The sequence below is a fragment of the Strix aluco genome, chromosome 8 (assembly GCF_031877795.1).
Source record: "Strix aluco isolate bStrAlu1 chromosome 8, bStrAlu1.hap1, whole genome shotgun sequence".
NCBI classification, from domain to species: domain Eukaryota; kingdom Metazoa; phylum Chordata; class Aves; order Strigiformes; family Strigidae; genus Strix; species Strix aluco.
Genome location: NC_133938.1, coordinates 32,095,535 through 32,108,599, shown reverse-complemented (window position 1 = coordinate 32,108,599; position 13,065 = coordinate 32,095,535). Strand labels below are relative to the sequence as shown.

Here is a 13,065-nt window from a genome sequence, read left to right as displayed (position 1 = left end):
TCAAGCTTTGTTCCCTGATGCTATTGTGTATAACTTGCTGTTTTTTCAGCTTTCCAGCTGATAAAAGCAATCTGTAGAATATCAGCAGAGCAAATAAAGGAAGCAGCTGATGTGATCCAAAGGGGATTTGGATGTTAGAGCATGCATTTGTTTCTACAATATTTTATTCTAGGGAACTTGGTCTCTCTGTGTTTGTTGGATGGTCCAGCTGAATGAGGAACTAGTGAGTGTGGGAAGGAGAACTATTTTTTTCAGTCAGGTCTGAATCCCTCCCTTGCTCAGTAGCATCACCTGTGTAATCAGCTGTGGAGGTGGGACCATGCATGTTGCCTTGCAGCACTATCTTTCCCTTTCTGTAACAGGGTTGTCCAGGACTGTGTTTGGTGCTTACAGCTTTAAAAAATACAAACTAAGTGATAAATTATGGAGCTCCAGTGTGAGTGAGTGGTGTTTGCAGAGTTGAGTGCAGTAAGCATGCTGTATTTGATTTCACCCCACTGTTGTGGTGACTGAGATTGGCAAGGGCTAATGGTGTTATGTTGGTAGCCCTTAGGCTGCTGCTGTCTTTAAGCTCCCTCCACACAGCTTCTGGCTGCAATAAAGCAAAGCAACTAGTTAGAATCTGAGGCAGTTTGTTAGCTAAAAACTGGGCTCAATAATGCACATGGTTAAAAGAATCATGTGGATACCTTAACAATGCCTACAGTGCATAATTTGCTTTCCTTTAAGTTCTTGAAGTTGGTTTTTTTTTTTTTTTTTTTTTAAAGTATTGTGCTAGATAAGTGCAGTGTTGTGTTTAACTACTGCTGGTTTTAAAAGGTGTTTTATTTTTGCTTTCTGTGTTACTCCACCTGAATTTCACATCATTAATACTGCAAATGTGCTCATCAATACATGGGTCTTGGTTGATAATTCTGGGATGTTTGCTGCGATTTACAGGGTTGGAAAGGCTTTCTGGCTTTTGACTAGACATAAAATGAATAGGGAATGGTTCTTTCTGCTGGTGTGCAAGACTGATACTGAGTAGGGGAATCGCTCCCCAGACTAGCACGCGCCTTAGGTGGTTTGTGGGAGGGCAACACCCCGAGGCCTTTATTGGTTCCTTTCATCTGGTCTATGAGACTTAAATTCATCGCAGGGACTGCTGCTGGTTTGCAGCTGGAGGGGGAAGAAGACAGGATTTGGTGACCTTTCAGCTTGCTCAAATTACCTTTGCAAGTGGTGGCTGCGTTGGAAGGGTTCTGAACAAGAGAACTGAAAGTACTTGAAAGGTAAGAGAAAAGTATTTTTATTCCTTCTGAGATTCTTGTTGTTTGTTCTGAATGAAAAACCCAGCCAATTTTTCTCTGACTTCCTGTAGCAGATGCTCTCCAAGGCTTTGAAACCTTACACAAGCATAAATAATCCTGTATTATGGGCATGAATTATTATTGCAAAATGTATAGTAGTATTTAATGTCTCTCTATTTTGAATGGCTTAAGCTTTCGCAGGTTGTCTCCTGTAACCATATGAAACCACGTATCTGCTAAAGTAAATGGGAATTTTGCCTTTGGCTTTAATGGAGCTAGGGTTTAACCCAGAAGGTAATTGTTTTGGAATACTTGTTCCTAGTAATTTCCATTTTAGGCTCTGATTTCTGTGTGACAATAGTTGTTTTAAAAGCCCTTTCTTTTGTTGTGAGATCATGCTGGAATTTGATCACACATAATTGCAACAAACTCTCAGTAATCGTTCAGTATTTTCTTATCCAAAGTCCTTTCCTATGCGTTCTAGTGCACCTTTTCACAGACTCGGTGGTGGAAGCCAGAAGTTTTTTACGACATAAAATGTATCACTAGTTCCACAATAAAACTACCTTATTGGTTATGCTAGTTATAATAAAAATAGCATTCAATGGATAAATGAAATTGATCAAATAACAAGGAGTTACAAAATGAGCTATACAGAAAACAGAACCAAGATTTGCTTCAGGAAACACTGACTGACTTAAACTGGAAACGATTTAACAGAAAGGAGCTAGGTCATTTGTTACAAAATGCATATTTATGCTAACTAGCAAATGTGCAAATACTCTTAAGGCTCTCTGTACTTTCTAATGAGTATGTAGGATTTCAGAAGCAATCTCTTATTCACGTATAAACTGTACACCTTGCTTATCGGACTTTGCAGAAGAATTACCATAAAATAAAAGGTAAATATAAGGGTAAATCTAGAAGCACATTATCTAACTGGATGATTAGAATTCTGTTTTTCTATTCGTTATTTCAAATCATCCCAAACCTCTGTATGTTAGGTAAGGTTCATTCAGTCTGGAAGTAAAAAATGTAGATACTAGCAGAAGAAACAATCTTGCTAAATTAATGGTTCGTGATTGCATAATATTGAAAACAGAAGGCTGGCTAGCTTATTACAGCAGTTGCATTTAATGATTCCTTTGGAAGCCCCCAGATGTATTTTATATGCCACCAATGCCAGAGAAAAAATCTGATGCAGAGCTTTCTAAAGCAGATGAGGTTTGGAACAGCAAAACAGTTTCACTATGGAAAATAAAGACAATCCCATTGGTTAAGCTAAATTACACTTATGGAAAGTCTGTAAAATTAGTGGCTTGTCTCAGCCGAATGCTTCACCAAGAAAAATATGTAAAGCAGAATGAAAATGGTCTAGGCTTTTTAGCAACTTAGTATCGCCGTTTTGTGCATATTTTGACCCTCCCTTCATTTTTGTCAGACTGCCAAAACAAAAAATAGTAGCCCCTATGACTGAGCTCTGCTCTTTGGTGTTACTGACGTGTCATTCTTTATTGCTAAAAGCGTTGCAAGATGTAAGCAGCACAACTGTATTCCCACTTACTCAGAGATGAGCTGGTTTATCAACTTCTGTGCTGCTACATCTGCTTCTCTATCTAAGAACACAGCTTTGCCATGGGCCTCTGCAGGTGCATTTGCTTCTCTCCACAGGCTGCTGCCACGCACTCCCCTGCTCCCGCACTGTCCTCTCCATGATTTAAGCTGTACAGCATTCTACAGTCAACATCCATTTGAGGGCACAGCACGTGGTAAATATCCATCACTGGTAATGCTTGTGTCTCCTGAGCCTTCCTAGTGTTGGTCAGAGAGGTCTGTTGCTGCTCTTCTTAAGAGTTATTCAAGTAACTGATGGTGGTTTAGATATCAGCAACACTTCTGTGAACTTGCTAAGGATTTTCTGACATGTCTTCTAATATTTGTTATTCTTCTTGTGTTCCTCAAGAAACGTCCCCTAGCTTTAGGATGGTTAAACATGCCAATTTTCCAACTTGGCAGTTAGGAAACTGTCAACTCTCATGTCTCTAGTACTGCAGTACAACTTGGCAGCTTCTGTTCTAGCCCTAGTGTGTAAAATGCTGGGCTTGAAAAATTGCACAATGTACTTTTCCTTTGGTACTTAGAAAGCTCAAGTCTCAGCCCATGGCTCCTTTCACGGCATCTCCTTTTTTTCTGGCTACTTTTCTTCAACTTAAATGTATATTGCTTCTGGTGTTGTGTTGTATAACTCTTGCTGCTTGGATACATACATAGGCGGTGCTGCCCCATTTTCTCAGTCTTTGATCTTATAATTCTCTCTCTCTTCCTTTTCTGCAGCCTTGGGAGTGTCCTAGATCTGCATTTCCTTCTTCCTGTGACTGCAAGTCCCCCTTCCCATCCTCAATCCCATCTCCACATCCCCTGAGTGGCACCCTGCTAAGCATCTACATCCATGTCTTTATCAGCTCTTGCCTTGACTGAAGCAGCTTCCAGACATGCATCTCCTGTGGCTGTCTGGGTGCTAGCAGAAGACAATACTGCAAAGGCCTGTACCCTGAATCTTCAAGCACTGTCCTGTAGGATGGAAAAAAAGACTTACAGAGTTAGATTATTGGAGTCTTTCACATTAATACTGTAGGTTCTCTCCAGGTTTGATCATCCCATGCTTTCCTCTGCAAAGGTTGGAAAGATGTGAGCAGGGCTTCTTCCACTCCTCTCCTTAGGAGAATCTTCGTGCCTAGTAGATCTGTTAGGCATTCTTTCCTAGATTAGTCCTTTCCCTAATCTGCTATTATTGCCAGTTATATGTATGACATGATATTCTCCACGAAGAATCAGTTAAACCCACTTTTTAACAGCAGGGGAAAATCTCTTTATTACATGATGAGGAAGCCAAAAAAGTTGTCCTCTTTCATTATGCTTGACAGAAATGCTTATGTTCAGGGCTTTTTCCTCCAAAATGATCTCTAAGCCCAGGAAAATCTGAAATCAATTTGTGGTTCCCATGAAGCCCTAATTAGTAATGACATCATGTTACAACCCAGAATGCTATTCAGCACTTGCTGCTGAGCAAAGGGATTTTGTGCATGTGTGTCTCTGGGCTGGTGGGGTGGTTTGGGGAACTCATCTCCAGGGGTTTGGAAATCAACCCCATAAAACAAAGCTTTTGGGGTTCCCTGCAATGGTCTATGGTGAGAATCTGTAGAATTTAGACCTTACATTTGTTCAGAGCTTTGAAGCAATCTCTTATGACTTGATTTATTTCAGAAGTCTGCACAGCAGAAAAAGAAAAGTATAGTTAGTTTCTGTGGCCCTTTCAGGGAGAGGAGTCTTGGGAAGCAGAATAGCAGCTGGGTCAGGGTGGGAAAAGTGCATCTTTGGGAGGTACCTGCAAAACCTCAGGAGATGGAGATAGGGAAGAAGCCCTGCCTTTGCAGAGCAACATTCTTCCCCCCCACCCCCCCCTTCTTACTGTAAGAGAAGTGCTGAGTGGAGGGGGAAAAAACCCAGCCAAACAAATTGGTACTTGGGAATAAGCAGCAGACAAGCAGAGATAATTCCCTTATTTTATATTATTCATATAAGATAAAGAATTGTAGACTGAATCTTGAATTCCACACCCTATTTTGGTTGATGTCAGTGATGATTTTGCTTGGAGAGATGCACTAAAGTGGCCTGCAATATAGGTAGGTATAATATGTATTTCCAATGGTGGTGCTTTTTTGTCTGTTTTTTAGCAACCAAAGCCTCATGTTTCTGAGCATGAAGGACACCTTCCTGTAGCTGTGCTGCCAATGGTAGGGCAGGAGTCTAATAGTAGGGATATTTCCAAAGTTTTGGCAGACATTTAGGAGGTACAAGGATGTTTCACAGAAACAGTTGATTTTCATCATAGCTCAGGATTCTATGACTTTCAGAAATGTCATTATAATGGAAATAGCAGAGGAGCTGAAAACTTAGTATGATTCTTTAGGAGTGGAGTCCTCAGTTACTTCCGAGAGTATTATCTGGGGCAGCACTATTATCTGGGTTCAGATGTGCTGTTACTATGGATACATGTTGGCCAAATGCTTTCTAGTTATCGCACTACCTAATTTAGCGCTTAAATAATGTTTTTCTCTTCTACTTGTGCAATGAATAACATGACTGCTTAGTAAGTCACATATGGTGGCATTTTGTATTTGCATCCTGTGATATGAAATTCTAAGGATTTAACCAAGTATGTATCACCTCCTGTACAGATTGACATCTACCATTAATGCCAAAATTTAGTTTGTAACGTTGAATAAGCCAACTGATAAATTTAGGTTGCTAACTTTACATTTTATCCTTCCGCCCATGTTTGCTCAGTTTCTTCCTTCCTGTTATTCTTGTCTATGAGGTGTTCATTTCTTAAGTCCAAAATTCTTGCTTGGTTTACAGCACAAAACTTTTACAGCAAACAGTCTTGTTTCTGTTGAAGACTTTACCTGAATACTTCAAATGTTTGGTTTTGACCTCTAAATGTCAATGCAGTTAAACAGGAATATTTATTTATTTTTAAGTCTTAATTTTGAGACTTAATCAGCCTGAAAACAAGCTTTACCTATTTATGCAGTGTAGGAAAGAAGGAAGCCTTTTGAAATAAAACTACAGGAAAGCAAATGGGTTTACAGCACATCCTCTCTCTCCATGTGTTAACAGATTTGCTCTAGTAGCTTCTAAATGAACCTTGCCAATGCTGAGATAACAAATCAGAAAACTGAGTCAAAGCAAAATAAGCTTGAAATCCCTCAAGTGAATCAAGTATTCAGGGACACAAAATGCCAATGCATTGGTTTTAAATGGAGGAAATTTTTAAATTCTCCCCAATCCAGTTAACAATGTGCTATACTAAAAGAAGAGGATGGTTTTGATTTTATGTATCATTTGAGTCCAGTGGTGAAGACCTGGTAATTTAAATCTAAAGGGCCTTTTTAAAGTGGTGGACTAAATCAAAAATCATCAACATGAGACCTTGAAGCTGAAAACAGCAGGTTCAGCTCTGTCAGGACAGTTGCACCCAAAGTGAGGGTTTTGTGAGATGTAATCAACAACACATGTGAAGCCAGGTGAGGATGTCAGTCCTGCCTCTACAGAGCAGATGTCCTCAGCTCCACAGAAACTCAGCTTCCCTCCTCCTCTATCTCCAGCAGGCAGAGGCAGCAATGAGGACTCCAAGACTGGGGCTGACACTTGGTCAGGTCAGCGCATGAGGGGCACTTACAGAACCACAGGCTGTGAGTGATGGGAGAAGGAAAGGGCTGTTTAACAGTGTGCTGCAGAAGGCTGTGAGTTGTTTCCCAGCTACATGCAGACATGTCTAGTCTATCCCAGTGAGACCTCTTCTGTGGTGCACTTCTCTTAGCTGATCTCCCTCCGTGAGAAAGCGCTCTACACTTGCAGTCCCTGTAGAAACTGGCCCTTGGCATCCCCTTCAACACCTTCGCAATGTGAAAACACTTTCACCCATGCCTGAAATGCAGCTGTCCTGGGAAAGATATCTCATAGGGTGATGCTTGTAAACTGAGCAAAGCATCCTCCCAGACTTCTTGTACTGAAAGATCAATGTCAGCTCTCCAAATTTTTCATGCATGCAGCAGCAACGCAGTTATCACGCTTCTAGCTGAAAACCATCCAAGCTGCTGGAGACTGCCACAGCCAAAAAAGACGATCAGTAGTCCAGATTGCAGCTGGGAGACTGATACAATGTCTATCGTAACTGCAGGGGAATAAGAATTGCTATGGCATAATTGATAATTGTGGTGAATCATGATACTATGTCTTATTTGAAGGTTGCAAACTTAAAGGTCCTAGTTGGGGTGGATCCTAGAGGGTCTTTTGTATCTAACTCATCCAGTGGCTCCTTTTCAGGTACTTACCAACCTAGTACTGAATCAGGGCAAAACAAATAATTTGTCCTTTAGAAAATGATGAAAACCAGCTTTATGATCACCCTTCTTACTTTTTCTTTTCTTCTTGAAAGCAGCTGTGCTGTTTGAGGGGTCAGTGCTTCCTCTGAAAACCTGCCAGATGGATTTCCAGAGCTGTCTTGCCTTCCCAATGGCAGTATTGCTGTGTTATGCTCTTCAGACATCTGCTGCTCAACATCCTGCATCTCACAACTGCACCAGCAGTGGTCAAAGAATATCCTTCAGCCACTCCTACAAGATTGACCTGCCTGCGTCCTCCCAGCTTAAGGTGGAAGCAGATCCATTACAGCATGAAGACAACAGTGGGGTGCAGCTAGATCCTGGGGAGGCCGAGGAAAACGAGGAGCAGAATATAATCTTTAGGCACAACATTCATGTGCATGCACTCAAAGAGGGCTGTGAAACTTTGCCCCACATTAAGGGTCTGTTTGAAAGGATGGAGAAGCTTGAAAAAGAAGTGGCGGAGCTGAGACAAGTTTGCAGCCCTCAGAAGTGCTGTGGGGGAAGCCAAGGTAAGTAACAATTACAGTATCTGTTCTTACATCCTAGATATAGCCTATTTACTGCAGAGATTTGGGGGCTGGAATCCATTTGTCAGATTACTGAGGGTTCTTCATGCGCGAAATGCTTGAGTCCTACAGATGGGTTGGTGCTCTGGTTTCTGTGATGTGAAAGGAAATCTGAAGGTCCAAAATGTGATAGTACATACTGCTTCTGGAACCGGCACAGAAGAAATCTCCCCAGGCGTCTCCCAGAAGTGGAAGGGAACAAGTTCCTGAGTTTCCCATAGGTGGGAGGATTCAATGGAGGAATTTCTGGAGGACAGGAGGGTGGAAGAGGGAGGCACTTCTTGTTGCTATCCTTCCTTTCTCATTTTTGCCTCCAGAATTTTGCAGTTATTGAGAATTTGCCTTTTTATTTTCTCCTTTATAACTGAATAAATGAAGAGTGAAATTGATGATGATGTTTTGTGGTGGCCACTGGCTTGGCTTGTGATCAGAGTTTTATAGCGTTGGGCCTCTAAGAAAAGATTTAACAAACTGATATTGTTTGGGGAATGGAGAGAGGGAGAAGTGCTAAGTCTTTGCTTATGTGGAAAATACAGATGAGAATAACGTGCTCTCCATCTTTATAATAACTGTGGTGAGAAATGGTGAACTTAAGTTAAAGCCAGAAAGATTCAGGTCAGAGACTGTGAAAAGCTTTCTGATTGACTCTCTGGGGTGGTTGTGGAATCTGCATTCTGGCTGAATACGGACAAATGCTTTGGGAAAGGCAGAGTGGAGCTGGACCTGGCGCAGATGGACAAGGTGATATCTTCAGGTCTTTTTCAGCCCATATTTTCCAGTGATATTTATGCTTTCCCTTTAATGACCTTGAACACACCTTTGCACTATTGTCCATTGCTATGTTCCTAATTTTTTTTTTTTTTCAATTTCCTCTCATCTGTGTGTCACACTTGCTGTTGTGCATCATGGTGCTGCTCTGGCCAGGTGTCTCACATTGCAGCGGCCATGGGACTTTCCTCGATGAGACTTGCAGCTGTAAGTGTGCCGAAGGCTGGGAGGGCAGTGACTGCTCCCGCCCCACCTGTCCCAGCCACTGCAGCGGCCACGGGCGCTGTGATGGTGGGAAGTGTATCTGTGATGAGCCTCACTTCGGGGAGGACTGCAGCCAGCAGCTCTGTCCTGAGAACTGCAGCGGCAACGGGATCTGTGACACAGCCAAAGGGGTCTGCCAGTGCCACGAGGAGTTCATCGGAGAGGACTGCAGCGAGAAACGATGTCCTGGGGACTGCAGTGGCAATGGCTTCTGTGACACAGGAGAGTGCTACTGCCATGATGGCTTCTTTGGCCTTGACTGCTCCCAGGGTAAGACATACCTGTGAGTTATTTCTCCCTTCTTTCTTTCTTTCAATCAGCGTTTCCCTCTCTACCTCCCATAAACATTTGGTTAATCCTGTAGATAAGCCAAGCCTGGGGTCACCATGTTCCTCTTATTGTTCCCCCCGGGCTAGGGGTTGCTGACTGGACCTTATCTTCAGGAATTGCCTGGAAAACTGTTCTGAATTGGGAAAGGTGGAAATGCAGTTAAAGGTAGTGCTAGCACAAGCCTGTGTGTAGCAGCTGAAGGAGAGAGCAAAACTGGGTATGGAGCCTGCAATTAGAGGGAGCCACAGTCTGTTTCTTGACATACAAATGAGACAATAGAAGGTAAAATCATGTTCGCTGCAGTATGCACTGCTTGCTGACAAGGTAGTTGATCTGAGTGAGACAAAGGGTACATAAATCCTTTAAATAGCCTCCCTTTGAAGTGAGATCTTTGGGAAACTCGCCCTTATCCTGCTTTGTTACAAGGCAGTAGGATTTGCCTGAGAAGACCTGACTGAGCTGACCTTGACATGTGTGTCCTGCAGTTTCTCCTTAATTCTGAAAAACCTATAATCTCCCTATAACCACAGATTGATACTCCAGGCTTCAGCACTCGGCCTTTTACCCTGGAAGCTGCCTTTCCTTCTCAGCGCATCACTGCTTGGTCTAGTTTCTCACAGCTCCTCATGAAGGAGAAGTAGGTAACAACCACACACCAGGTATTGCTCATTAAGGGTTCACAGTGACCTTACTCAGGTTTTTTCTGCTCTGGATCATCCCTCACCTTTCAGGCTTTATCTATCTGCTTAGAGACTCACCTTTTATTTTAAAGATTATTAGCTCAAATTCTTCATCTAAAGAACTGTGCATCAAAACTTCACTCCTACCCCTTCCACACTATGCAGAGATGTTTCTCTGTGGCTCCAGCACTCTTCTCCCCTGTCAATAGACTGGGATTTGCTGCTCAGGAGGCAGCACCTTTACAGTGGTGTCAAGCAGAAGAGTTTCTCCCAGAGCAGAAGCAACTTTCCCAGAGAATTGCTGTCCAGCCAGCCTCTCCCAAAGGCCTGGCTGGGCCCAGCCTTGGATCCGCTTCCTTACACAACATCAGCAGCTGTTTTACAGGCTGTGAAAGCAGCGTCTGTTCTCCAAGTGAGCAAGCACTACAGAGTTAATGCGTGTAGCACAATCCATTTTGCTACTGTTTCTAGCACTACACTTAAAAACTTTTTAAAGTCCAAAGGCAAATGGTTCCCGTGTCAGCATCTGTAGCCAAGCTCTTGTCTCCTGTAGATGTCAAATTGCCTTTTCTGTTCTAATTTGGGTTAGATTTCTGCATCCTGTGAGATTTACATTGAGCACTGTTTTTATTTATTTATCAATATTATTATTATGTTCTCTTTTCATGTGTCTCAGATCATGAAATGACATATTTTGTTGTATATTGCCACGGTAACTAGAATGTCTGAACATTTAGAAGTTACTACCAAGCATGCAACAGTATAATTAGTGTTTTGCAATTCCTTCTGAAGGAGAAATAGAGGACAGGGACACATTGAACAGCAGGTATTGGTTTGTGCTCTCTCTGGACTTTGTTTACTGGTACCCCAAAATAGCACTGTGGGGTATCTGAAGATGAATAAACCAGCGGTTTAAAACAAGGGTAACCACAGAAACAGTTTTTTGGTACCTCAGCACAATATTAATTTAACCAGGAAGTCTTTGTGTTGATGCCATCAGGAAATTGGAAAAGAAAATAGAGGGACTCTCTGCTGTTCCCCGGGGAGGAGGGTTCCCAACAAGCCCCGGTGTGTGCTCTCAGCCCAGCGCTGGGTCTATAAATGAGCTGCTCCTTTCCTGCTCGCTTCAGCCATTAGGGCCTCAGCCGGCTTCCGCAGGAGAAGCTGCCTGATGGAGAGAGATTGATGAGAGTGAGCAGAACGCAAGATGGACTCTGCACAGCCCACGACCACCCGTCCTCCTAATTCACCTCAGCAATTAGTGCTGTGCCTGTGAGGAACCCTTTCGCTTCAGGCTAGGAGGCTCTCTGCTGTCGGAGAGCAAGGGCAGGAGGTTTTCAAGGGTTACCAAGTCCAGGCAGTGCCTCCTTCCCCTTCACCCCCGGCCCTGACCAGGTGTGTCCTTGTCAAGTCCTGAAGTGCCTGGGTTTGTAACGTTGGCTGGAGAAGATGGCTCTGGTGCATCTCAGGGCAGAGCAAAAAAACACTTTGCAAAAATAGATTCTCCTGGGCTAGACAGTCACTGCCTTTGCAAGAAGCCCTCATCAAAACGCCCTGCTCGGAAACACAAACTGTCCTAGGCTTTGTTTTAAAGAGATGATACTGGTTTCTTATGCCACAACTCTCCTCTTCAGAGAGGCAGATGCAATCCTCTTCCGAACTATGCTTAGACAAGGGATAAACCACACCATATGTATTTAGGTACTTTATTATTTTACTGCAAAGCTGGATTATTGAAATCCAGCTTCTATATTACAAGGAGAGGCAGGATGAATGTTCTCATCTTCTGTTCAAAGTTTTCATCAAAAGCAATGGCATGTACATACTGAGGGTGGAATTTGGTGAGAGCTGTGAATTACACAAGGGAATGAATGCTGCCTTTCAAGTGAGAACAATCTCATGATGTTTTCTGACCTAATGTTGCTGACACATGCCTTTTTACAGATACTTGCTATCTATTTTTTCCTATTGGTTAGTGCCTTGCTCATGAAATACAGCTGGTAGATGGTCTGATCAGTTTGTGATGTGCTTACTTGCAATTAAAATCGGGTAAACTTTCTGACAGATGTTCTACGTTGACTTGCTTTCAAGGGCTGCTTCAAGACGCTGCTGAGCTGTCTGTCTTGTGGTAAAATGATTAAAGCACTGTTGGTGTCCCGAAATTTATTATTTGCAGCAGGTCTCTTCCAGCTACCAAGTGTAAGTTTCCATCAGTATAAAAGCTCAGCTTTCTACCTTTGCCATGGAGAAGCTGTGTTCCCAGTTTTGGAGACCAGTCAACGTTTTGAAATAACTCTGACAGTCATATGAAAAGAAGGTTTTGGCTCGTCTTTTTCTTCCTAGAGGCACTGGAAGGGACAGCTTTATGAGAGAGTTTTTCTCATGCCAGTGTGGGTTAGAAGCTGGAAAGAGTCATCCAGGAAATTAGTGTATTTGTTACTGACTGCAGTATTCATTTGTATTTAATGATATGCTGTTGAGCAGAAAGAATTGAACAAATCCAAGATGACTACAGACTGGGAGTCCCAGTTCTGCATTCTCTCTGCATTCAAAATAGGTTTGAAAAAACTTCTTGCTTGGCCGTGTGACAAGACATCATCCTCATTGCAATTTTGTAATTTGTTTCTCTTCTAGTGCTTGCACCTCAGAACCTGGAGCTGCTGAACTCCACAGAGAACTCTCTGGCTGTCAGCTGGGATCCAGCGATTGATGTGGATAATTACCTCATTAACTATTATCCAGTAGGGTATCAGATGTTGGCAAAAGAAGTCCATGTGCCCAAAGAGCAGCTCAGCTATGAGATTGTGGGTCTCCACCCTGGCACCACATACAATGTCACGCTTCGTTATGTGATGGAGGGGATTGCCAGTGAGCCCAAGTACCTAGAAGCAAGTACAGGTAGGAGCAGATGGTATTTTTCTTCATTCAGAAGTTGTCGATCTTTAAAGTTAGAATGAAGCAAATCCTTTGGCTTTGCAGGTTTGTAACATCCTGTCTGTGTGCTGGAGAGCACTTTCTCTTCCCAACCTCCGTTGCAGTTTTCTGTCACTGTTCTTTTCTGGAGTATCAGTTACCAGATATGTATCATTAGGGCTGAATGTATTGCACATTTCCTCTCCTTCCCTTTATCTTGTCCAAATCCTACTTGTGTTGACACCCCTGAATTCCAGGGAATCCATAATGCTGCCTGCTGCAAGAAGCAGGAATGGAAGCATGC

The 13,065-nt window shown here is 42.7% G+C and overlaps 1 protein-coding gene across 1 annotated transcript in view; it reads left to right on the top strand.

Moving 5' to 3' along the window:
- Positions 1-1,172: 1,172 nt before the first annotated feature.
- The window catches only part of TNN (tenascin N), a 29,894-nt gene continuing 18,001 nt past the window's right edge, over positions 1,173-13,065 (top strand). The window contains exons 1-4 of the mRNA XM_074831692.1: positions 1,173-1,271; positions 7,294-7,749; positions 8,731-9,108; positions 12,483-12,746. Of these exons, the coding sequence (XP_074687793.1) occupies positions 7,338-7,749; positions 8,731-9,108; positions 12,483-12,746 (1,054 nt within the window). The 5' untranslated portion in view covers positions 1,173-1,271; positions 7,294-7,337. The remainder of the gene's footprint in view (positions 1,272-7,293; positions 7,750-8,730; positions 9,109-12,482; positions 12,747-13,065) is intronic.